General features: G+C 43.3%; 1 protein-coding gene across 2 annotated transcripts in view; it reads left to right on the top strand.

Annotated features, from left to right (window-relative positions):
• The window catches only part of riok3 (RIO kinase 3 (yeast)), a 31,194-nt gene extending 5,901 nt beyond the window's left edge, over positions 1–25,293 (top strand). For both annotated transcript variants that reach the window (XM_060823925.1, XM_060823924.1), the window contains exons 2-13: positions 5,287–5,408; positions 7,500–7,642; positions 8,667–8,774; positions 10,604–10,713; positions 11,964–12,107; positions 13,735–13,862; positions 16,548–16,730; positions 18,594–18,753; positions 18,948–19,028; positions 21,382–21,471; positions 23,005–23,112; positions 24,932–25,293. In XM_060823925.1, coding sequence (XP_060679908.1) covers positions 5,287–5,408; positions 7,500–7,642; positions 8,667–8,774; positions 10,604–10,713; positions 11,964–12,107; positions 13,735–13,862; positions 16,548–16,730; positions 18,594–18,753; positions 18,948–19,028; positions 21,382–21,471; positions 23,005–23,112; positions 24,932–25,027 — 1,473 coding nt within the window. In that variant the 3' untranslated portion in view covers positions 25,028–25,293. The remainder of the gene's footprint in view (positions 1–5,286; positions 5,409–7,499; positions 7,643–8,666; positions 8,775–10,603; positions 10,714–11,963; positions 12,108–13,734; positions 13,863–16,547; positions 16,731–18,593; positions 18,754–18,947; positions 19,029–21,381; positions 21,472–23,004; positions 23,113–24,931) is intronic.
• The last annotated feature ends 237 nt before the right edge of the window (positions 25,294–25,530 follow it).

The following is a 25,530-nucleotide window of genomic DNA, read 5'->3' as shown; positions in this document are numbered from 1 at the left end:
GCTGTGAGTCTGCAATAGTGAGTAGAGTGGGTTCTTTCTTGATTATATGTTTTATTGAGATCTGTCCCTTGATTAAATTTTAAAAGTATAAGCCATAAGTACTAAGCTAGCTTGGAACACAGTAGTTTAGAGCAAAAAGATGATGCTTTTGTTTTCTAGGTCTGTAGATTGTGAAGGAGCAACAATGGCCTTTAGTAGAGCAATATGCTCTTCCTGTCAAATGTGGAAGTCGAGGGAGAGTTTCCGTGTTACTGATGATTATGTCTGCACAAAGTGTCTTTGGTTGTGAATCCTATCAGATCACATGGGTTGGTTCGCGTGACGGGGTGATGAAGAATTTACAGGAACTAGGTGGTGTGATAAATAGCATTATAGGAAGGCAGAAAAGCTGGAGACCTGGAGTCTGGAGTCAGGTAGATGGGTTGCCACCAGGAAAGGTAGGAGGGGTAGGCAGGTAGTGCAGGAGTCTTCTGTGACTATCCCCATTTCAAATAAGTATACTGTTTTGGGAAATGTAGGGGGTGATGGACTCTCAGGGGAATGTTGCACGAACAGCAAAGTTTCCAATATTGAGACTGGCTCTAATGTAATGAGGGGTACGTTGGGATCCAAGCAATCAATTTTGTTAGGGGAGTCTCTAGTCAGCAGCACAGACAGCCATTTCTGAGGCCAGCAGCGAACAATCAGAATTGTGTATTGCCTCCCTGGTGCCAGGATCAAGGATGTCTTAGAGAGGGTGCAGAATGTTCTGAAAAGGGAGAGGGACCAGCAAGAGGTCGTTGTACACATTGGAACCAACGACATAGGAAGGGAAAAGGATGAGATTCTGAAGCGAGAATATTGAAAGTTAGGCAGGAATTTAAAAAGGTGGTCTCTGAGGATAGTAGTATCTGGATTACTCCTGGTGCTACGAGCTAGTGAGGGTAGGAATAGGAGGATAGAACAGATGAATGCATGGCTGAGGAGCTGGTGTATGGGAGAAGGATTCATATTTTTGGATCGTTGGAATCTCTTCTAGGGTAGAAGTGACCTGTACAAGAAGGCTGGATTGCAACTGAATTGGAAGGAGTCTAATATACTGGCAGGGAGATTTGCTCAAGCTGCTTAGGAGGACTTAAACTAGTAAGGTGGGAGTGTGGGACCCAGGGAGATGTCCTGATAAATTAAGCTGCATTTATTTCAGTGCAAGAGGCCGAACAAGGAAGATAGATGAACTCAGGGCATGGTTAGGAACATGGGACTGGGATGTCATAGCAATTACGGAAACATCACTCAGGGATGGGCAGGACTGACAGCTTAATGTTCTAGGATACAAATGCTATAGGAAGGATATAAAGGGAGGCAAGAGAGGAGGGGGAGTGGTGTTTTTGATAAGGGATAGCATTACAGCTGTACTCGGGGAGGATATTCACAGCCATATATCCAGGGAAGTTATTTGGGTGGAACTGAGAAATAAGAAAGGGATGATCACCTTATTGGGTTTGTATTATAGACCCTCTAATAGTCAGCAGGAAATTGAGAAACTAACTTGTAAGGAAATCTTAGCTATCTGTAAGAATAACAGGGTGGTTATGGTAGGGGGTTTTAACTTTCCAAACATTGACTGGGACTGCCATAGTGTTAAGGGTTTGGATGGAGAGGAATTTGTGTGGGTAAGAAAATTTTCTGATTCAGTATGTGGATGAACCTACAAGAGAAGGTGCAAAACTTGACCTACTCTTGGGAAATAAGGCAGGGCAGGTGACTGAGGTGTCAGTGGGGGAGCACTTTGGGGCTAGCGACCATAATTCTATTCGTTTTAAAATAGTCATGGAAAGGGATAGACCAGATCTAAAAGTTGAAGTTCTAAATTGGAGAAAGGCTAATTTTGACAGTATGAGGCAAGAACTTTCAAAAGCTGATTGGGGGCAGATGTTCACAGGTAAAGGGATATCTGGAAAATGGGAAGCCTTCAGAAATGAGATTACGGGAGTCCAGAGACGATATATTCCTGTTGGGGTGAAAGGAAAGGCTGGTAGGTATAGGGAATGCTGCTTGACTAAAGAAATTGAGGGTTTGGTTAAGAAAAAGAAGGAAGCATATGTAAGGTATAGACAGGATGGATCAAGTGAATCCTTAGAGTATAAAGACAGGAGGAGTATATTTAAGAGGGAAATCAAGGGCAAAAAGGGGACATGAGATCCTTTGGCAATTAGGGTTAAGGAGTATTTAGAGGGTTTTTACAAATACATTAGGACAAAAGGGTAATGAGGGAAAGAATAAGGCCCCTCAAAGATTAGCAAGGCGGCCTTTGTGGAGCCACAGGAGATGCGGGGGGATACTAAATGAGTATTTTGCATCATTGTTTACTGTGGAGAAGGACATGGAAGGTATAGAATGTAGAGAAATGGATGGTGACATCTTGCAAAATGTCCATATTACAGAGGAGGAAGTGCTAGATATTTTGAAACACATAAAAGTGGATAAATCCCCAGGACTTGATCAGGTGTATCCAAGAACTCTGGGAAGCTAGGGAAGTGATTGCTGGGTCCCTTGCTGAGATATTTGTATCATCGATAGTCACAGGTGAGGTGCCGGAAGACTGGAGATTGGCTAACGTGTTGCCACTATTTTTAAAAAGTGGTAAGGACAAGCCAGGGAACAATAGATTGGTGATCTTGATGTTGGTGGGCAAGTTGTTGGAGGGAATCGTGAGGAATAGGATTTACACATACTTGGAAAGGCAAGGACTGATTAGGGATAGTCAACATGGCTTTGTGTGTGGGAAACATGTCTCACAAACTTGTTTGAGTTTTTTGAAGAAGTAACAAAGAGGATTGTTGAAGGCAGAGCAGTAGATGTGATCTATATCGACTTCAGTAAGGTGTTCAACAGGGTTCCCCATGAGAGACTGGTTAGCAAGGTTAGATCTCATGGAATACAGGGAGAACTAGCCATTTGGATACAAAACTGGCTCAAAGGTAGAAGATAGAGGATGGTGGAGGGTTGATTTTCAGACTGGAGGCCTGTGACCAATGGAGTGCCACTTGGATTGGTACTGGGTCCACTACGTTTCGTCATTTATATAAATGATTTGGATGTGAACATAGGAGATATAGCTAGTAAGTTTGCAGATGACACCAAAATTGGAGATGTAGTGGACAGTGAAGAAGGTTACCTCAGATTACAATGGGATCCTGGTCAGATGAGGAGTGGCAGATGGAGTTTAACTTCAATAAACGTGTGGTGTTATTGTGGGAAAGCAAACCTTAGTAGGACTTATACATTTAATGGTAAGGTCCTAGGGAGTGTTGCTGAACAAAGAGACCTTGAAGTGCAGGTTCATAGCTCCTTGAAAGTGGAATCGCAGGTAGATAGGATAGTGAAGAAGGCATTTGATATGCTTTCCTTTATTGGTCAGAGCATTGACAGTTAGAATTGGGAAGTCATGTTCCAGCTGTACAGGACGTTGGTTAGACCACTGTTGGAATATTGGGTGCAATTCTGGTCTCCTTCCTATCGTAAGGATATTGTGAAACTTGAAAGGGTTCAGAAAAGATTTACAAGGATGTTGCCAGGGTTGGAGGATTTGTTATAGAGAGAGGTTGAATAGGCTGGGGCTGTTTTCCCTGGAGCATCGGAGGCTGAGGGGTGACCTTATAGAAGTTTATAAAATCATGAGGGGTATGGATAGGATAAATAGACCCTGGAGTCGGGAAGTCCAGAACTAGAGGGCATAGGTTTAGGGTGAGAGGGGAAAGATATAAAAGAGACCTAAGGGGCAACATTTTCACACAGAGGGTGGTACGTGTATGGAATGAGCTGCCAGAGGAAGTGGTGGAGGCTGGTACAATTGCAACATTTAAGAGGCAGTGGCTGAGCGGCCTACTCTCCCGATAATTCTCTGCAGTCCTACAAACGTTTTTTTTGCATGACTCACTGGCTGTCAGCTGATGTTTTGTAATTCTGATGTGGGTGGGGGCATGCTGTTCGCCCTCTCGCCACTTGTGGAGCTCCAGTTACTCCTGTTTCTCCTGTTTTTAAAGCTACTGTGATAACATTCAAATCTCTTCAAACTGATTAAAGCTGACACCGTTTTGAATATCAGATTTTATTTAATACGTTGCAATATTTGATTATTTTACAAAGAGAGGCATTAGCTTTGGCATATTCCTTCTATTTAATACTGGTCTACTTGCTCAGCTGAGAATGATCTAAGCTTTTGTAGGATATACTTTAAAAATTGGGGAGATCCCTGTAGCCATAGTCACTACAGATTCTGTGCTTGGGCACGGAACATAGGGTAGAGGGGCCTTTTCTGCTTTTCAATAGAGCACAACCTTTCTCTCAATGTAGTTGATGATACAATCTAAGACCTTCAGCACAGGAAGTTCAAACTGAATTAAAGCTGCATTTTTGTAACAGTTTTCTGAAGTTGAGAACTTCCATGATGGACATCAGAATCTCAAATGGGATCATGCTGCAGTCCCAAATCCGAGCAGACAACAGTGAGGATCTCTGACTGAGCTATAACCGCTGGTACTCCTGCTCCATAACAACTTCTCTCGATCTCTCTCTCTCATCACAAATATGCACAGATATAAAAACATCTGCTTTCTGTCTTGTCATTGAAGGGTCATAATTTTCAGTTTCAGAATAGGGTCACAGCTGCAAAGGCTGGGAAGCACTCTAAGCCATGACATGAAAGATAGAAAGAACCCAGTGCCAACGACTTTTATAATAATCTGCAACTTAGTGAAGCTTAATGCTGGAAATTTGTAAAATGGGAATTTGTTTCGAAATGTACAAAGGTTCATACATTGCCATTGAAGGAGAAGTAAGCTCTGAATCTCATCCTGTACATCCCCACTGTTGTGTAACAATTAATTTTTTGTGTCATCCTGAGAACTGGAAAACCAGAGAATTTTCCGAAAAGCCTTTCTGTTTAAAGAGGGCAGCTTCAGGACATTAAACTCATACAATGTCTGATCTGTGCAATACTCCTGAAGCTACTAGTGCATTCAGGAAGAAGGTTATCTGCAAATTGTTACAAACCTGAGAGACCAATGTACATTGCACTTGGAGCTTCTTTCCCCAAATCTCAATATGGCTACAGAGTAGAATTTTGTCGAAATTGCAGCAAAAAAACAGGATCATAACAGCGTGTGGTGCATTAAAAGAATCACACCCAACTGTGTGATGGGTCACAATAAATGTTGTGAGGGGAAGGAGTGCTCCCTTTGTGTCATTGGTTGTGATTGAGATGTCATTCCTCTCTCTGTAACATTTTTTTGATGTTGTTCACAGTGTCCTTGGGTGTCAGTACCTTCCACCGTTACTCCCTGTTCCCTTTCTGACGTAATGAGTGAGGAGCTTGCCAAAGAACTGCAGCAACAAGAGGAGAGTGCGGCATTCCCTCATGCCATTAGGTATGTGACAGCTTTTTTAAAATGCTAGCGTTGGGAGCAGGGTGGAGAAAGGGGGAGGAGGAGAGAATGTAATTTGGTTAGGGGCTCGATTACTCTCTGCCACACATGAGATCCTGTGCAACTGTGATCATAGTCAGCTTGAAAATACTTGACCTCATCCTTCCCAATCTGTAGGATGCAGATGCATCTCTCCATTAGGATTTAATTTATTGTGTGTACTGGGGCACAGTGAAAAGTTTTGTCTTGTGAGCAATACGGGCAGATCACAGTTAAATAGTATAGATAAGAGTTTGAGAATCCATTCAGTATTCTAACAAAGTAGGGTAGAAACTGTTTCGAAACCGGCTGGTGCATGTGTCCTGGCTTCTGAACCTTCTCCCCGATGATAGAGGTTGTAGAAAAACATTGCCAGGGTGGGATGGATCTTTGAGAATGCTGGCGGCCTTTCCTAGATATGGGCCTGGTAGGTGGATCCTATAGATGGGAGATTGACCTTTGTGATTGTCTGGGCTGAGTTCACCACTCTCTGTAACCGTCTCCGATCTTGAATGGTACAGTTGCCATACCAGGTAGTGATACATCCAGACAGAATGCTCTCGATGGTGCACCTATAAAAGTTGGTAAGGGTATTTGCTGTCATGCTAAATTTCCTCAGCTGCCTGAGGAAGAGGAGACATTGTTGGGCCTTTGTAACCAGTGCATCCACATGAAGAGTCCAAGAAAGCTTGTTGTGGATGACCACTCCCAGGAACTTGACACTCTCCATTTGTTCCACCTCTGTGCTGTTAATGTGTAGGGGGACATGAGTAATATCCCGCTGAAAATCAATAATGAGTTCCTTGGTTTTGCTGGCATTGAGAGCTAGGTTGTTCTCAGTGCACCATTTTTCCAGGTCTTCCATCTCCCATCTGTATCTGTTTTGTTGCCATCTGAGATTCCACCAACTATGGTGGTGTCGTCAGTGAATTTGTAAACGGCATTAGTCTGGTATTTGGTACTGCAGTCATGGATATACAGTGAGTACAGTAGGGGGCTGAGTACGCACCCCTGAGGGATCTAGTGTTGAGTGTTAGTGGTGATGCAATACTGTACCCAGTCTTCACTGGTTGTGGCCGTGGGTCAGGTAACTGAGGATCCAGTTGCAGAGAGTGGAGCTTAATCCGAGATTACTAAGTTTAGTAATCAGTCTCGAGGGGAAAATAATGTTGAAGGCTGAACTCTGGTCAATGAGTAGGATTCTTACGTAGCTATTCTTGGTGTCAAGATGTTCTAGGGAGGAGCGAAGGGTAAGTGATATGCATCAGACGTGGATCTGTTGGTCCGATAGGCAAATTGGAGTGGGTTAAGAGTAGTGGGGAGGCTGGAGTTGATTAATGCCATGACCAGCCTTTCAAAGCACTTCATGACCACTGAAGGTAGGGCGACTGGGCGGTAGTCGTTGAGACATGCTGCATGAGCCTTCTTAGGCACAGGGATGATGTTGGTCCTCTTGAAACAGGCAGGGACAGTGGCCTGCTGCAGGGAGAGGTTGAAGGTGTCTGAGAAGATCTCTGCCAGTTGATCCGCGCATGCTCTGAGTGCACGGCCTGGTACTCCATCTGGTCCCATTGCTTTCCTTGGATTCACATGAAGGAAAACTGATCTGACCTCTGATGCAGTGACTGTTGGTTCACCAGGACTTGTCGGAATAGGTGTTGCCTCTCTGCCAAAATTTGCCCAAAGCGAGCATGGAAGGCTTTGAGACGATCTGGGAGGGATTTGTCACCCATGAGAGTATCTGTAACCTCATGGTCTGGCATATCCTCCACTCAATCATTCCCGTCAAGCCAGGGGATCAATCCTGGCTCAGTGAAGGGAATGCCAGGAGCAGCACCAGGAAACCTAAAACTGCTCCCTTTGCTGCATTGTTGGTGGCACCTGATTCAGACAGCGTTATAATCCTAAAACTTCTGTTTGGCTCACTATCTGGATTTGTCTAATTATGTTCCTGTTTCAGCACATTGAACATTTCCATATAGGAAAATTTTTAAAGTTTTCATTTCAATTTTCATAATTTGTGGGTAAAAAATTAATCCCTTCTCTTGTGTTCAGTCTTGATACAACAGCTCTGATCGGAGAGGGGGCTGATACTGACAGTGACCTCCTGCTAGCACAGATGTTGCAGATGGAGTTTGATCGGGAATATGATGCTCAACTTCGCCGTGAAGAAAATAAATTTAATGGTGACAGCAAAGGTGAACGCAAAATCTGCCATTTTTAGAAAGTGAACTGCCCCAATTCAGGTTTCAATATCTTTGGTTTACTGGAGGAATGTGATTTATTATAATTCAGTATTAATATTGTTTTAGGAAGTACTGTCTGAGACTCCCGTGACAACACCTTCCAAGTGTACAGCCTCCGCTATCTGGATAGAAAATAGTAGCAGATACAGGGGAACACTACCACCAGGAAGTTCCCCTCCAGGCCACACCGTCCAGCTTTGGAAATATATTACTGTTCCTTTAATGTCACTGGGTTAATCACCTGGAATTCTCTCCCTGAGGGTATTGTTGCTGACCCTACACCTTCCAGTTGTTTCCAGGAAGTGGCTAACCATCTTGTTCTCCATGGCAATTAGACCAGCAATCCCCATATCCCATGAATGAAAAAAATTGTTGCTGTATTGCAAAGAAATTGAGACCGTTTATTCCAATAGTTGTAAGCTATTTTTATTCTCCCTGAGATGATAGACTGGGATAACAGTTGAACCTTAGGATGTTCTGTAATTAAGCACTAAGCTCCTCATTATTTAGGAAACACTGGGCTTTGAGATTCATAAAATGGTTCAGTGCAGTAATTCCTTAGGGTGTCAAAATACTCCTGTAGTGTGCCATTGCCCCTGTAAAGAAGAAATCTTCTGTAAACGTGTAACAATATGAATACTAAATAATTCAATGTATCTTTTCTAAAATGTCACTGCCTGACAGGCATCAATCCTCAGCATTGGAGTGGATGCACCTAACAGCAGGAATCATAAGCAAGAGTTTATTTAAACACATTCTCTAAACTACAGCAAACTGAACTCCTCTTCACAATCACAGCATAGTCTCTTAATTGATCAGGCTTATTTCCTTAGCCTCAATAATGAAACATCGTAATGTATAGAAATGACTTGTAAACTTAATTCCATTTACAGTATTGTGTCGGTAGGTGTGATCAATGGAAGGGATTATGGTGTTTGTGTAGAAAATCTAAGGTTTATTGCTCTCTCTTGTTCAGTATCTATTTCATTTGAGAATTATCGAATGGTTCATCCTTATGAAGACAGTGAAAGCTCAGACGATGAAGTTGATTGGCAGGATACACGGCATGATCCCTACGGACCTGGTAATGTCTCACTTAATGTGACAGAGCTTTCTTGATGTTTCCAACTAGATTAACTGGTCCTGAACCTCTGCGCTTTTTATGTGGCGCATGATATTGATTCAAAGAGATTACCTGAAGTCATTTCTCCTTTGCTATTTGAGAAATCCTGTAAGAAATCATAATTGTCTGATGTTGCCCACAAAGTGAGAGAAAATACTTTGCAGCAGCGCTTTTTGAGTTCACCTTTTAATCTTTTCAGTGAAAGCATCTATGGATGTTGTTAATCCAGTTAGTTGACTTGTGTTATTACTGAAGGAATCTTGCTGTTACTCTGCTGCCTGTGCCTGTTCCTATCTCCTAGGAACAGGAGTAGCTACTCAGGCCCTCGAGCCTGGTCCACCACTCAGTAGATTACGGCTAATCTGTACCTTCACTCTATGCACCTGCCTTTGGTCCACATCCCTTAATACCTTTGCTTAACAAACATGTTATCTTTCTCAGATCTAAAACTAAAAACGGAACGAGCACCCACTGCTGTTTGTGGAAGAGAGTTCCAAGCATCTACCATGCTTTGTGTGTAGAAGTGCTTCCTAACATCTTTCCTGAATGGTCTAGCTGTAATTCTCTGATTATGCCCCCTCACTCTAGAATCCCTAACCTATGGAAATAGGTTATCTTTATTTTCCCTCGTTTTTCTGTTAATATATATGATCAAATTACCGTTTAACCTTCTAAACTCTCGAGAAAACAGACGGGTCTAACCAGGGATTTGTGTGTTTGAAGCATAACTTCTACATTCTCATACTCCAGTACTGTAGATATAAAGGCCAGCATTTCATTAGTCCCATATTAATATGTGGGCTGAAAGTGTGTTGCTGGACAAGCGCAGCAGCTCAGGCAGCATCCAAGGAGCGGGAGAGTTGACGTTTCGGGCATGAGCCCTTCTTCAGGAATGTAGTCCGGAGTCCGTGCAGGATTAGTTGGTTCCGTAGGCAGGTGCTGAGGAAGGAGATGTGGCTGTGGTAACGAGTCTGTTTGAGAACGTGGCTGAAGAGCTTCTGTGCAGAGGAGATGACCGGGGGTGTGCAGTGAGAGAGAGACTCACTGAAATCCTTGTAGAGGGCGGAAGAGAGCTTCTTCAAGGAAGGCATCCTTGCAAGAGGATTCGTAGTAGGTTAAAATCTTCTAGGAAAAAGTGAGGACTGCAGATCCTGGAGATCAGAGCTGAAAAATGTGTTGCTGGGAAAGCGCAGCAGGTCAGGCAGCATCCAAGGAGCAGGAGAGTCGACGTTTCGGGCATGAGCCCTTCTTCAGGAATCCCACATTTTCAGCCCACGTATTAATATGTGGGGTCAGCTATTAACTGTTCTTAATTGTTCTCTGAAGTGGCCATCGGTTTTAGGGTAATTGTTGGTCGTCTTAGCAATTCCCACATCTCAAGAATGATTTGGGTTTTTTAAATCGTGGCTGTGCTAGCTGTTTGAAATGGCTGACTTCTCATTCTGTGTGTGTCAAATATTCCTTTACAAAAAAAAATCATAAATCTATGAATCTAATTCCTTTTCAAAAGACTTCACTGGCTGAGGGGGTCAGCTGTGTCTTAGAGGATGGGTCTGCTGCCTGAGTCTGGGTGAGGTCCTATTCCTTGGTTTGAGTGCAGCAGCAATACAGAGAAAACATTAAACCTAGGCACCATATGTTGTCATGTTGCTACATGTTAGATGTGTTTCAATTTTGATGCAAGAGCCTAAAATGAGTTTTGTTTTTTACATTTTAATTAAGACTTTTTCTTGTGTATCTTTATTTTCTTAAATAACGTAAATGAGGTCTCAAAATGTGTATGTTGGCAGATAAACCTTCACCAAATGCAAAGCGAGGATTTGTGGGAAAGGGCAAGGAGATTACTACCAAGCACGATGAGGTGACATGTGGCAGAAGAAATACTGCACGAATGGAAAATGTAAGTATTTCCCTATAGAATTCCCGACAGTGTGGAAGCAGGCCATTTGGCCCATCGAGTCCACACTGATCCTCCAAAGAGCATTCCACCCACACCCACCCTCCTGCCCTATTCCTGTAACCTTACATTTCCATGGTTAATGCCCCTAGCCTACATATGCCCAGACACAATGGCCAATCCATCTAATCTGCACATCTTTGGACCTCCTCCCTCACCTCTATCCAAGGCCCCAAAGGGGCCTTCCACATCCATCAAAGTTTCACCTGCACATCCACCAATGTCATTTATTGTATCCGTTGCTCTTGATGCATCCTCCTCTACATTGAGGAGACTGGACCCCACCTCGCAGAGCGCTTCAGGGAACATCTCTGGGACACTTGCACCAATCAACCACACCGCCCTGTGGTCCAACATTTCAATTCCCCCTCCCACTCTGCCGAGGACATGCAGGTCCTGGGCCGCTGCCTCCGTCGCTCCCTCACCATCCAACGCCTGGAGGAAGAACGCCTCATCTTCTGCCTCGGAACACTTCAACCCCAGGGCATCAATGTCGACTTCATCAGTTTCCTCATTTCCCCTTCCCCCACCTCACCCCAGTTCCAACCTTCCAACTCAGCACCGTTCCCATGACCTGTCCTACCTGCCTATCTTCCTTTCCACCTATCCACTCCACCCTCCTTTCTGACCTGTCACCTTCATCCCCTCCCCCATTCACCTATTGTACTCTTTGCTACCTTCTCCCCACCCCCACCCCCCTCTCATTTATCTCTCTGCCCTGGAGGCTTCCTGCCTTTATTCCTTTTGCCCGAAACATTGATTTTCCTGCTCCTCAGATGCTGCCTGATCTGCTGTACTTTTCCAGCACCACTCTAATCTAAACTGTGAGGTAGCAGTGCTAACCACTGAGCCACCATGCTGCCCTATCTGAAGTGTCATCATAAATTTATATTGGGGATCAGGTAGGAGTGGTGGTGTCTACCTTTGTTTAATTGCTTTTTCTACCTTTGAATAATGGATATTAAGAAATGTGCTGTGAAAAATAGTATTAAGGATTCACCACTTGCTTATCCTTTTGGAAAAGGGAATTTTCCATTTATTTAAACTAAAGGAATCAAGATACATGGGTATTGTGCTGAAGGAATGCTCTAGGTAGTGCTGGATAAATATAAGGGTGATTCTTGGTAGCAATAAATACTAACATAGATACTCATCTCACAGGAACGAATGATAAAATGTGTTTGTGTTCACAGTTTGCTCCAGAGTTCCAAGTGGGCGATGGGATCGGGATGGACTTGAAGCTATCTAATCGTGTCTTCAATGAACTGAAGCAGTATTCTTATTCCGAACAGCGGCGCAGTGCTAGAATTCATGAAAAAAAAGAGCATTCTACTTCTGTACGTCGCACTTTGTTAACTCTGCCCTTATACTTAGTGATATAATGTAGCAGGAGGCCACAGTTCATCACAACCATGCAAGGTTGTGAAAAGAGCTTTCCAGTTTGTCCTACCACCCTCCTCCTTTCTCTATAACTTTGAGAGTTTTTCCTCTTCCAGTATTTACCAATTTTGAAAGTTACTGTTCAATCTGCTTCTCGTCCCTATCACTGGAGTGATGACCCTCCAGTTTTGCATCCTCCTGTCTCTGGGAGTAGAGTAATTGAGGAGAAGCTATTAGGAAATCAAAATGACTGGTGTGGATACGATGGAAATGTTGATATTCTCTCGCTCATACCTGGTGTTTGTTGAAACGACTAGTTCTTGAAATTCGTTTAAAATCAGCAGCTAGTAATTTTATAATAAAAACAAAGTACTGTGGTTGCTGGAGATCTGAAATAAAAACAGCGCTGGACAGTTTCAGCAGATCTGGCAGCATCCAAGGAGCAGGAAAATTGATGTTTCGGGCAAAAGCCCTTCATCAGGAATGAGGCCTCGTTCCTGATGAAGGGCTTTTGCCTGAAACGTTGATTTTCCTGCTCCTCGGATGCTGCCTGACCTGCTGTGCTTTTCCAGGCCAACTCTAATCTTGACTCTGATCTCCAGCATCAGCAGTACTCACTTCTGCTTTTAACTTCACTGCGAATCCTCTTCCAAGGATACCTACCTCAAAGAAGTTCTTCTCCTCTCTCTACAAGGATCTCAGTGAGACTCTCTCTCACTGCAACCTACAAGCCATCTCCTCTGCCCTGAAGCTCTTCGAGGCCTCATTCCTGATGAAGGTCTTTTGCTCGAAACGTTGATTTTCCTGCTTCTTGGATGCTGCCTGACCTGCTGTGCTTTTCCAGCACCACTCTAATCTCCATCATCTGCTGTACCCACTTCTGCCTAGTTTCAGCAGGTCTGGCAGCAACTGAGAGACAGTTAATGTTTTAAGTCTGTTATGACTCCTCTTCGGAACTGAAAGGATTGGAAAGTTATGGTTTTAATGCTTGTGATAGAGGGGTAGGAGCATGTGGAACAAATGTTAAGGGCATCCAGAGACAATGGTGGGAAAGGACTGAGAGTAAATAAAGAAACGTGATAGGTCTACTCTGGAGGTGGGGTCTGATGGACTCGGTGTTTAAGAAGACAACTTCGAGGCCAGAGCCCATGATGTTTATTGTCTCCTTCCATTTCCTCCCCACCCCCCCCACCCCCATACCCAAACCCAGACTAGACTTATATGTACCTTGTTCAATTTGCTTTCAGCTGAGAAATTTCATTTTTACCCTTTCATACCTTAGTTTACACCTATTTACTCTATTTGCTTTCAACATAATTGGCCACTATCATTTACACTCAGCACCATCTCCTCCCAAGACTCATCATCTGACTCTGTCAAAAGTATAAAAACCACCATTTCCCAACCTGCTTCAGTTCTGAAAAAGTCATCCCAGACTCCAAAGCATTAACTCCATTTCTCTCTGCACAAATGCTGCTAGACCAAGCTGAGTTTCTACAGCATTCTGTTTGTGACAAACATAAGTATCTTTATTTTTGCTTGCCAGTGACTGGATAAATTCTTTCCTCTTTCTTACTGTTTCAGGATCAAGCCATAGATTCGAAAACTCGCTTGCTTCTGTACAAAATGGTGAATGCTGGGGTGTTGGAAAGCATCAATGGTTGCATCAGTACAGGCAAAGAATCTGTGATCTTCCATGCTAATGGCGGAAGGTATGTATCCATCCATCCATCCATCCAAAGATAAAGCTTCTCCCATCCCTGGCCAGCACCCCACTGGCAATTGCACCTATCAGAAACTGAATTAGAAAAGGGAAGACTGAGAGCGGGTCAAGATCTTTAAAATTATGGAGGTGTACGATAGTGCAGTATTATAGAGTTCAGACCATTATCAGATCAGTCTTGGTTTCGTCGAATGAAAGAAAAGGCTTGAGGGTAAGTGGGCAGCTCCTAATAAATAGTAATTTCTGATTATGTTGGGAGTCTGGGGGCTATAAATGTAAAATGATCTGTAATAAATTCCAATAGAAATCCCTTTAACCAGAGAACAGTGAGACTATGGAACTAGCTGTCATAGGGAATGGTTGATTTTATCCTTTTGTGGGATGTGGAAATCCCTGGCGAAGCCAGCATTTGTTTGCCCATTCATTATTGCTGTTGAACTGAATGCCTCGCTCGGCCATTTTAGAGGACCAATTAAGAATCAACCACGTGGCTGTGGGTCTGGAATCACATGTAGGCCAGGCAGAGTAAGGCTGGCAGATTTCCTTGGTAAAAACAATGACTGCAGATGCTGGAAACCAGATTCTGGATCAGTGGTGTTGGAAGAGCACAGCAGTTCAGGCAGCATCCAACGAGCAGCGAAATCGACGTTTCAGGCAAAAGCCCTTCATCAGGAATAAAGGCAGTGAGCTGGAAGCGTGGAGAAATAAGCTAGAAGAAGGTGGGGTGGGGAGAAAGTAGCATAGAGTACAATGGGTGAGTGGGGGAGGGGATGAAGGTGATAGGTCAGGGAGGAGAGGGTGGAGTGGATAGGTGGAAAAGAAGATAGGCAGGTCGGACAAGTCCGGACAAGTCATGGTGACAGTGCTGAGCTGGAAGTTTGAAACTAGGATGAGGTGGGAGAAGGGGAAATGAGGAAGCTGTTGAAGTCCACATTGATGCCCTGGGGTTGAAGTGTTCCGAGGCGGAAGATGAGGCGTTCTTCCTCCAGGCGTCTGGTGGTGAAGGAGGCCCAGGACCTCCATGTCCTCGGCAGAGTGGGAGGGGGAGTTGAAATGTTGGGCCGGGGGCGGTGTGGTTGATTGGTGCGGGTATCTCGGAGATGTTCCCTAAAGCGCTCTGCTAGGAGGTGCCCAGTCTCCCCAATGTAGAGGAGAACGCGTCGGGAGCAACGGATACAATAAATGATATTAGTGGATGTGCAGGTAAAACTTTGGATGTGGAAGGCTCCTTTAGGGCCTTGGATAGAGGTGAGGGAGGAGGTATGGGCACAGGTTTTACAGTTCCTGTGGTGGCAGGGGAAAGTGCCAGGATGGGAGGGTGGGTCGTAGGGGGGCGTGGACCTGACCAGGTAGTCACGGAGAGAACGGTCTTTGCGGAAGGCGGAAAGGGGTGGGGAGGGAAATATATCCCTGGTGGTGGGGTCTTTTTGGAGGTGGTGGAAATGTCGGTGGATGATTTGGTTTATGCGAAGGTTGGTAGGGTGGAAGGTGAGCACCAGAGGCGTTCTGTCCTTGTTACGGTTGGAGGTGTGTGGTCTGAGGGCAGAGGTGCGGGATGTGGACGAGATGCGTTGGAGGGCATCTTTAACCACGTGGGAAGGGAAATTGCGGTATCTAAAGAAGGAGGCCATCTGGTGTGTTCTATGGTGGAACTGGTCCTCCTGGGAGCAGATACGGCGGAGGCAGAGGAATTGGGAATACGGGATGGCATTTTTGCAAGAGATAGGGTGGGAAGAGGTGTAATCCAGGTAGCTGTGGGAGTCGGTGAGTTTGTAAAAAATGTCAGTGTCAAGTCGGTCGTCATTAATGGAGATGGAGAGGTCCAGGAAGGGGAAGGAGGTGTCAGAGATGATCCAGGTAAATTTAAGGTCAGGGTGGAATGTGTTGGTGAAGTTGATGAATTGCTCAACCTCCTCGCGGGAGCACGAGGTGGCACCAATGCAGTCATCAGTGTAGCGGAGGAAGAGGTGAGGAGTGGTGCCGGTGTAATTACGGAAGATGGACTGTTCTACGTAGCCAACAAAGAGACAGGCAGAGCTGGGGCCCATGGGGTGCCCATGGCTACCCCTTTGGTCTGGAGGAAGTGGGAGGATTCAAAGGAGAAATTGTTAAGGGTGAGGACCAGTTCGGCCAAACGAATGAGAGTGTCAGTGGAAGGGGACTGTTGGGGACGTCTGGAGAGGAAAAAACAGAGGGCTTGGAGGCCCTGGTCATGGCGGATGGAGGTGTAGAGGGATTGGATATCCATGGTGAAGATGAGGCATTGTGTGCTGGGGAGATTTCCTTCCCTAGAGGACACTCCTGAATAGGGTGGGTTCACCTGACAGTTGATCATCAATCATTTGGACTAATTACCATCTGCTGCCATGTCCTCGAAGAATTAGGGACTCAGGATTACCATCTAGTGACATCACCACCACACTGTTGCCTCCCCTTGTTTAGTTCCTTAGGTGGAGGTACACGTGAGTTCCCTCCGATCTGCTGAAGGTCTGTAAATTTGGGAAGTGTATGTTGACCACTGGTTATTTTGTTAACAATCAATAGAATTACTTAACTACTTCAGTTCTTTCTATTACATTCCAAACAATCAAGTTGATTCATGCTAACTAAATTGGGAAGCTGGAATTAATATTTGAACAAATTTGTTGTGGTTTCTCTGTCTCTCTTTCTGAAGCATGGATGATAAAATGGTCCCCGCAGAGTGTGCCCTTAAAGTTTTTAAGACGACGCTTAATGAATTCAAAAACCGGGATAAGTACATCAAGGACGATTACAGATTCAAAGACCGCTTTAGCCATTTGAATCCTCGAAAAATCATTCGCATGTGGGCTGAGAAAGAAATGCACAATTTGATCAGGTATCATCTCTTCCTTTGAATTGAATTATTACATTAATTTTGAGATGCCAGAATGTCTTGTGTATTTTCATTTTGTATATGCTGTTGCATATTTATTTGAAAATTCTGTTTGTTTATTACAGGAGAAAATTGCAGTGGTATAGAGTAGTGGCCACGGTTTGAGAGATGAATCCACAGTTAGCTCAGTGGACTGGCTGGATGTAGGTCTGGCTCATGTCTGGGATACCCAGACTGATTGTAGTTTGGGTCTAACATACACCTGCACCATAATATTATATAGGAGACTCCTTATTTTTAAACTATGCCTCCACAGTTTAGGCTCCTGCACAAGATGAAACATCTTTTCAATATTCAATCTGTTAAGTCCCGTCAGAATTGTACATTTCAAAAGGCTACCCCTCGATATTCTGAACTCCAGTGAAGTGAGCATTGGTCCTACCTGCTTGTCACCTTCTCATCAGATGACGTTTTTAACCCAGGAATTGGCTGAGTTTTTGTTATTTAGTGTGTGGTCATGTAAGAGCCTTGTGAGTGGCTTCATGTTATACTTTAAGAAATAAAGTTGTTGTTAAGTTTTACTCTTGGGATAGTTCTTGGCCTTTTGAATGTTTACAGATTATCACACAGGGTAAATCTTTTCTGTGTTACAGGTTTAAATTAGCAGGAGGGTGTACCCTATGTTGTAACCCCCCTCACATTTATCTCTCCACCCCGGAGGCTCCCTGCCTCCCTTCCTAATGTGAAGGGCTTTTGCCCGAAACGTTGATTTTCCTGCTCGGATGCTGCCTGACCTGCTGTGCTTTTCCAGCACCGCTCTGATCCAGCTTCATGGTGGTGTTTGTTAAGCTTGAAGGCAGGCTTAGTCAGTGAATACTGCTTGACAATGTGAGGCATTGTTCATATTTAACTGCAGATGCAATTGGATGGTTTTTGGCTCCATTAGTGATGTTGGCAAGTCCAGAATCAGTGCGGTCATTGATGAGAAACATGGTTTTGGATGGATGTTGCCTTGCCAGTCTTCCTACCGCTGGTCTGCAGCTGTTACTCCTTGATATGGTGGCTTTAATCATGTGGGTGGCATGAGGGAAGGTGCACTGCTGTTTGACTGAGGAGATCATCAAGGGCGAGCTTAGACTGGAAAAGTCTTTCTCCAGAAGCTTGCTTGTTGTAGTACCTTCCTGACAGGGAGGACTTGGGGTGTGGGTCCTGGCCTGGGAGTTGGGGGAAATGAGTAGCTGTGATGATGAGCATTGCTTTGTACAGATGTTAAGACCCATGAGATCTAAGATTTGGCCATTCATCCCATCATGTCTGCTCTGCCATTCAATGAGATCATGGCTAATCTGATCATTCTCACTTCACCGAGCTGCCTTTTGTCCATGACTCATAATTTCCTTCCTGATTAAAACTCTTCTCTCAGCCTCGGAATATATTTAACAGCCCAGCGCTGACAGCCCTTTGTGGTAAAGAATTCAACAGATTCATTACCCGCTGAGAGAAGAAATTCCTGCTTCTCTGTCTGACCACATTCTCATTCTAAACAACAGTCATACTGGATTTGATATGTTAACTGTTTCTCTCTCCATAGATGCTGCCAGACCTGCTGAGTTTCTTCAGCATTTTCTGTGCTTGTTTCAGATTTCCGGCATCTGCAGTAATTAGCTTTTACTGGACATTGGATATTTGAAAGTTTTGAGACAGTGAACGAATTGAGCAGTATGGTGCTGAGGACACAAGTGTACGTGTGGCTCTGTTTTGCTCCTGTGAAACTCTTTCTGGGGGTATTTCTTTTGCTAAAGGTGCTATATGAATGTCAGTTGTTGAAATGGCAGTTATGAATTCTACTGATTTGTTTTTCTGCAGAATGCAAGAAGCTGGAATTTGTTGTCCAGAGGTCGTTGTACTCAAGAAGCACATTCTGGTGATGTCCTTCATTGGCCAGGACCACGTGCCAGCTCCTAAATTAAAGGACGCTATACTCAGCTCTGAAGATATGAAGCGGGCTTACTACCAGGTTTTAGATGTAAGTGATTTTTTTTTTGCACAGGCATTGGTAGGGTTCTTGTCTGTTTACAACACAAACACATTTCCATTGTCTCTACATCAACTCTGCCTTTCATTATTTCCAGAACCTTCATCAGATCACCTCCTCTTGGTTAATGTTTTTTGGCAAAAGGTTTCTTTGTGTGATGTGTTATGGTCTGTCTTCTCTTGCAGATGATGCAGCAGCTGTACACTGAATGTAAGCTTGTTCATGCTGATCTGAGTGCATACAACATGTTGTGGCACATGGGAAAGGTGAGAATACTTTTGCATTTGCAGGAGGTAAGAAAGTTTGGAAATGTTGCTGAGGATGGAATAGAAACCGACAACTAGATAACCAGACATTAGTGGCACAGTGGTTAGCACTGCTGCCTCACAGCATCAGAGACCCGGGTTAAATTCCTGTCTCAGGCAACTGTCTGTGTGGAGTTTACACTTTCTCCCCGTGTCTGCGTGGGTTTCCTCCGGGTGCTCTGATTTCCTCCCACAGTCCAAAGATGTGCAGGTCAGGTGAATTGGCCATGCTAAATTGCCCGTAGTGTTAGGTGAAGGGGTAACTGTAGGGGAATGGGTGGGTTGCGCTTCGGGGGGGTCGGTGTGGACTTGTTGGGCTGAAGGGCCTGTTTCCACACTGTAAGATTACCTTTTAGATTAGATTACTTAATGGAATGGAGTGCAAAGTCCTAACTTTATTGCACTGGGAGCCAGCATTTATTGTCCGTCCCTAGTTGCCTGTTGAGAAGGTGGGGGTGAGCTGCCTCCTTGAACTGCTGCATTCCATGTGCTGTAGGTAGACCCACAATGTACTTAGGAAGGAAATTCCAGTATTTTGACCCAGCGGCAGTGAAGGAACAGCGATATATTTCCAAGTCAGGATAGTGAGTGGCTTGGAGGGAAACTTGCAGGGGCGGTGTTCCCATGTATTTGCTGTCCTTGTCCTTCCACATGGAAGAAGTCATAGATTGTCTCTCAGAAGGCTGCAGGTAAGTTCAACTATTTTAAACTCAAAATTAGTATGATTTTAAATTAATTTCCTTAAACGACAATCATCATTTATATCATATTAGGAATGTGGGAGATGAAGCCATTCGGCCTCTTGAGCCCATTCTGTCATTCAGTTAGTTCATGGCTGATCTGTATTTTAACCTCCTTTTGGAGTGGCATAATGGTTCAGTGGTTAGCGCCAGGGACCCGGGTTCGATTCCAAACTCAGGCAACTGTCTGTTTGTGGAGATTGCACATTCTCCCCTGTGTCTGCGTGGGTTTCCTCTCGGTGCTCCGGTTTCCTCCCACAGTCCAAAGATGTGCAAGTTAGGTGAACTGGCCATGCTAAATTGCCCCATAGTGTCTATGAATTGTAGGTTGGGTGCATTAGTCAGGGGAAATGTAGGGTAACAGGGTAGTGGAATGGGTCAGGATGGCATACTCTTCAGAGGGTTAGTGTGGACTTGTTGGGCCAAATGGCCTGTTTCCATACTGTAGGGATTATCCACCTTGTTTCAAACTATGATGTCCAACAAAGATTTGTGATTACAGTTTTAACATATTTATTTGACCCAGATTCATTTTCGTCACTACTGAGCCTAAGTTTAAATTCCTAATTTCTTTCGATTAATTGAATTTAATTCCGCAAGTCATCAGAGCATTAGTCTGGGCCCCTTGAGCTTATTAGATTTTTGTTTTTGGATGTGTTCCCTTACCCTGAAAGGTTCATATTGCTCATGCAGAATGTTCTCTGAAGGCAGATTTTATGACATGCTCTAACAGTATAAAACATGGTGGTGTCCAAATAGTCGTCATAAATATGAGTGAAAGGAATGGACTGACGTCACTAGCAGCACTGGTGTGTTTTGTACAAGTGAACTGAGTATGCTTTAGGGGTGTCAGCAGATATCCTTTCTCTCTTTGTTCTTTGGATGTAGGTATTGCTGGCTGGACCAGCAAATATTACTGATCACTAGTTACCAGAGGACAGTGAAAAGCCAACCATATTGCTGTGGTTCTGGAGTCACATATAGGCCAGACTGGGTAAGGTAGGCAGATTTCCTTTCCTAAAGGACATCACTGAACCAGGTGGGCTTTAGTGACAGTCAACAGTGGTTACATTGGGGCCAGTGAGCTCAGTTAGCTGGCTGGCTAGTTTGCATTGCCAATAGCATGAGTTCAATTCCCTTACAGCTGAGGTTACCTGGAAGAACTGTTCTTCATGGTGGTGACCCTCAGTTTAAACCATCCCTGTTATCTCTCTGTAATAGGAGAGCAGCCCAGTGATATGGTAGGATTATGGTGACCTTACCTTTTTACATGGCCACAATTAGACTATTTCTTTAATTCCAGATTTTTAATTCTGGTTTAACTACCTGCCATAGTGGGATTTGAACCCATGTCCCTGTGGCTCTGGATTACCAGTTCAATGTCATTATCACTATGCCACTGTAAGCCCATACAGTGTAGATGATAGCATGAATTATGAAATCAATGTTCATAGACATGTTGATGACCCTTCCCACCACACCAACTGGAATTCTGGTAGGATAGAGAGCAGACCTGCTATTTTTTCCCACGTTGTTATGATTACAACCTTCCCTTTTTTATTGTTTCTTTACAGGTTTGGTTGATTGATGTCAGTCAGTCTGTGGAACCTACTCACCCTCATGGGCTCAAGTTTCTCTTCAGGGATTGTAAAAATGTTTCTCAGGTATCAGAGCTACGTTATTCAGTTGGTTTAGCTATAATGAATTTGTGTATTTTTATGTATAATATTAATTTACAGCCCAGACACAGGCTATTTGGTCCTAAGGGTCCAACAGTTTTAGGCTAGTGCTGATGTTCTCTACCATACACCTATTTTAATCTTTTCCCATTTCACCATCTCCATTCTTTTTTTCCGTATGTAATTACTGTAGATGTCAACACGTAAGTTGACATTTTGAAGTCTCAAAATCCCATCCAAAAACAGTCACCTTATAAACTGAGAGTAAAAGTGTGGCTTGCCATTTTGCAATGTCTCAGGCATCCCAAAGTAGAGTGGCCATGTCTTAAATTTCCAACTCCATTTGCAACATAGCCCATATTGCCTGCTTTATCCCTTGCGTCTTGTTAAAAGATACCAGGAAATAAAACATAAATTTGTGGCAGAAAAATTGAGTCTGACGGCTAATGCAAGGGGTATGCTGGTGATGTTGACTTTTACACTAGGTATGTACAAACACATGATATTTTGAGCTGGTAAATTGGGGTTGTTCTATTGACAGAGTTGGTGTCTCCACTGTAACTTATGGTGTTTAACTTCCCCCGATTATGAATTAATACAATTTACGTCAATCATTCCTGATAGTTGAGAGTTCTACATTTGAGCAGTGTCTTGGATAAACATTTCTGCTGATTTCTCTGATTTATAAATGTCTTTTCTACATCTGCCCTAACAAACCTCTTCCTAATTTTAAAGACCTTTATCAGAACGTTCCTCAGCCTTCTCTTTTCTGCAGAAATTCTCTGGCCTTCCCAGTATTTATCATTTGTTCCTGTTCTAAAATTATCCTCCTAAGTCTCTTGTCCATTTGCAGTATCTTTACATCTTTTGAGTTCTTTGGAAACTAGAACAATTCACAGTATTCAAAGTGTGGTATAACCAAAGTTCTGTGAAAGTTTAAAATATCTTCAGTTTGAATTCAAGTTCTTTAAAATAAAAGTAATAAAACTGAGGTTCTGTCGGTCCCCTTATTTACATGCTCATAGCTCTGCTCAAAATGCAGTGTCTTGATGCCCAATATTTATCCTTCAACAACATCACTAAAACATGATTTGGAGATGCTGGTGTTGGACTGGGGTGTACAAAGTTAAAAATCTCACAATACCAGGTTATAGTCCAACAGGTTTAATTGGAAGCACACAAGCTTTCGGAGTGACACTCCTTCATCAGGTGATAGTCTATCACCTGATGAAGGAGCGTTGCTCCGAAAGCTAGTGTGCTTCCAATTAAACCTGTTGGACTAGAACCTGGTGTTGTGTGATTTTTAACTTATCACTAAAACAGATTGTCTGGTCATTAACACAGCACTGTCTGTAGGAACTTGGTGTGTGGAAACTGGCTGTAGTGTTTTTTTATATTAAAATATCAAAATGAATGTTTCACATTTTGAAATTAATTCTATTAGAATTGTTATGTGGTTAAATTTATGGCTTTCTAATATTATGTACAGTCATCTTAATACTGCTTCCCTTCTTGCAGTTCTTCCAGAAGTCAGGAGTTTCTGATGCAATGGGCGAAAGGGAGCTTTTCAATGCTGTCTCTGGTTTAAATATTAAGGCAGATAATGAAGTGGACTTCCTTGTTGAGGTAAACTCTTTTCATGGAATAAAGTGTGGCTTTTCAGTGTTTAAGCAGTGTTTCTATGTTAAAGGAATTGTGAACACTCAATAAAACTGCAAGTGCTGGATGAACTCAGCAGGTCTGGCAACATCTGTATAGAGAGAGAGAGAGAGAGAAATCAGGTTTATGTTTCAAGTATGATTTAACTCCTTCAGAATGTAAAGGACTCTAGAAAATGAAATTTTTATACCGTTGATAATGAGGGATTGGAAGTGAGTGGAACTGAGGGTGAAAATGCTGAGAACAAAAAGCAAAGAGTATTAATGGTTACGGAGGAGAGGAGATTGAGATGAAGAATAATTGTTAATAGCAGAAAATTGGGTCTGCCGTGCTGAGTACAAACAAAATGCTGGGGGAGAGGAGGGATGGAATCAAAATGGAGCAGTGTTCATGGTCTGAAGTTGTTGGATACAATGTGCTTATGTAGAAAATGAGTGTTGTTTCTCCAGCTTATGCTGGGCTTTGCTGAAACACTGTGACAGGCCTAGCATGAGAACAAGGTTTATTGAAATGGCAAGCGACTGGAAGATTGGGGGCCATTCTTATCGATTGGGCAAAAAGCAGTCACCCAGGCTGCATTTGGTCTTGCCAATTCAGAGGAGACTGCAATGTGAGCAGCAAATACAGTGAACTCAATTTGTTTGGAATGTGTGTTCTGGGCCTTGGACATTATGGAGGACTGAGGTGACAGGGCAAGTGTTACACCTCTGCAGGGGTGTGTGTGTGTTAGTGTGTGTGTGTGTGTGTTAGTGTGTGTGTGTGTTAGTGTGTTAGGATGGCAGGAAAGGAGTATTTGCAAACAGGTGACTGAGGAGTGGATCAGGGTGTCATAGATGGAATGGGAATTGTGGGATGTTAGGATGGGAAGATGTGTTTGGTTGACTTATTCTTCATCTACATCTCAGCTATATAGCATGAGCATTTCCTCTGTCTTTTGCTGTGGGTGCCGTCAGCATCTGTTCCACTCACTCCTCCTCTCCCTTTGTTAACAATACAAAAACCATTGCTTTTCCAGCCCCTCTTTATTTCAGAGGAAGTCAGATTGATTGTGAAACATTAACTCCATATCTCTTTTCAGATGTTTCCAGGCCTCCTGAGTTTCACCAGCATCCACAGTACTTTGCTTTTATATTTACAAATAAATTCTTTTTTAATGACTAACCTTTGTAAATATCCCACTGTATAAACCAATAACTTGCCGTATTCTCCAAAAGTGGGGAATATAATTAAGTTACTTAACCATTTTTCCCCAGTTTTGTAAAATCCTGATTAGTTGAGAAATTATTTCTCTTGGGGACGGCACGGTGGCACAGTGGTTAGCACTGCTGCCTCACAGCGCCAGAGATCCGGGTTCAATTCCCGCCTCAGGCGACTGTCTGTGTGAAGTTTGCACATTCTCCCCGTGTCTGTGTGGGTTTCCTCCGGGTGCTCCAGTTTCCTCCCACAGTCCAAAGATGTGCGGGTCAGGTGAATTGGCCATTCTAAATTGCCTGTAGTGTTAAGTGTAGGGGTATGGGTGGGTTGCACTTTGACGGGTCGGCGTGGACTTGTTGGGCTGAAGGGCCTGTTTCCACACTGTAAGTAATCTAATCTAATATTTACTTATGAGTGAATATATCCTAGCTGTTGTACTAGAGACAGAGATTCTGGCTTTGAAATTTTCAGTTGAGAAAGCTAAGGTGCAATTCTTCAAAATATACAATTTAAAATCAGATTAGCAGAACCATTGAGTTTAATATATCTTGTGCTAAAAACGTATTTGCCTTTCTCAAACAAAAACATCTAGATTGAAGCTTTGGAAAAAATCAATGAAGACCATGTCCGACAGATGGGGAAGCGTGTGCAGATGGCCTATGAATGTGATGGTCCAAAAGAGAATTGAAGAAGGAATGCTTTTTAAATATTTTTTGCAAGCTGTAATTTGACACCAATGGAAATTTGTGCAATTTAATTTGATTTAAAGTTAGAGTATCAATAGATTTGTATCATTGATATTTGTGACAGGAATGAGACTGGTGTGACAATGTTGAAGATGCTGCTGCAGTTCCTTCTCCCAACACTGTCTGTGTTGAGCTGGGAGCTGTGACTGATTCTCTCGTGTTAGCAAAGTTTCTAATCAAATAAATAACACACCAACTTTAAACTTTATTTTGAGTAAAATCTATAATGTCGTTTAGTGTAATTACAAATTGTTGCATGTTTTAAATTTCACATTGAAATGGAGTGAGTGTAATGCACACATTTACTGTTTGTTTTTTTTAACTGGCCACTTTGGGTTGTGAAAGGGGCAACTAGCAATGTAACACCTGGTACAACTTGTTTCAACCAGATTCACTGAGACTTTACAAACTGAGGGCAATAGAAGGTCATATGAAGCAAAGCTGA

Source organism: Hemiscyllium ocellatum, chromosome 4, assembly GCF_020745735.1.
Source record: "Hemiscyllium ocellatum isolate sHemOce1 chromosome 4, sHemOce1.pat.X.cur, whole genome shotgun sequence".
NCBI lineage: Eukaryota > Metazoa > Chordata > Chondrichthyes > Orectolobiformes > Hemiscylliidae > Hemiscyllium > Hemiscyllium ocellatum.
Note: the sequence above shows the minus strand (reverse complement) of the source record. Positions and strands in the feature narration are given on the sequence as shown.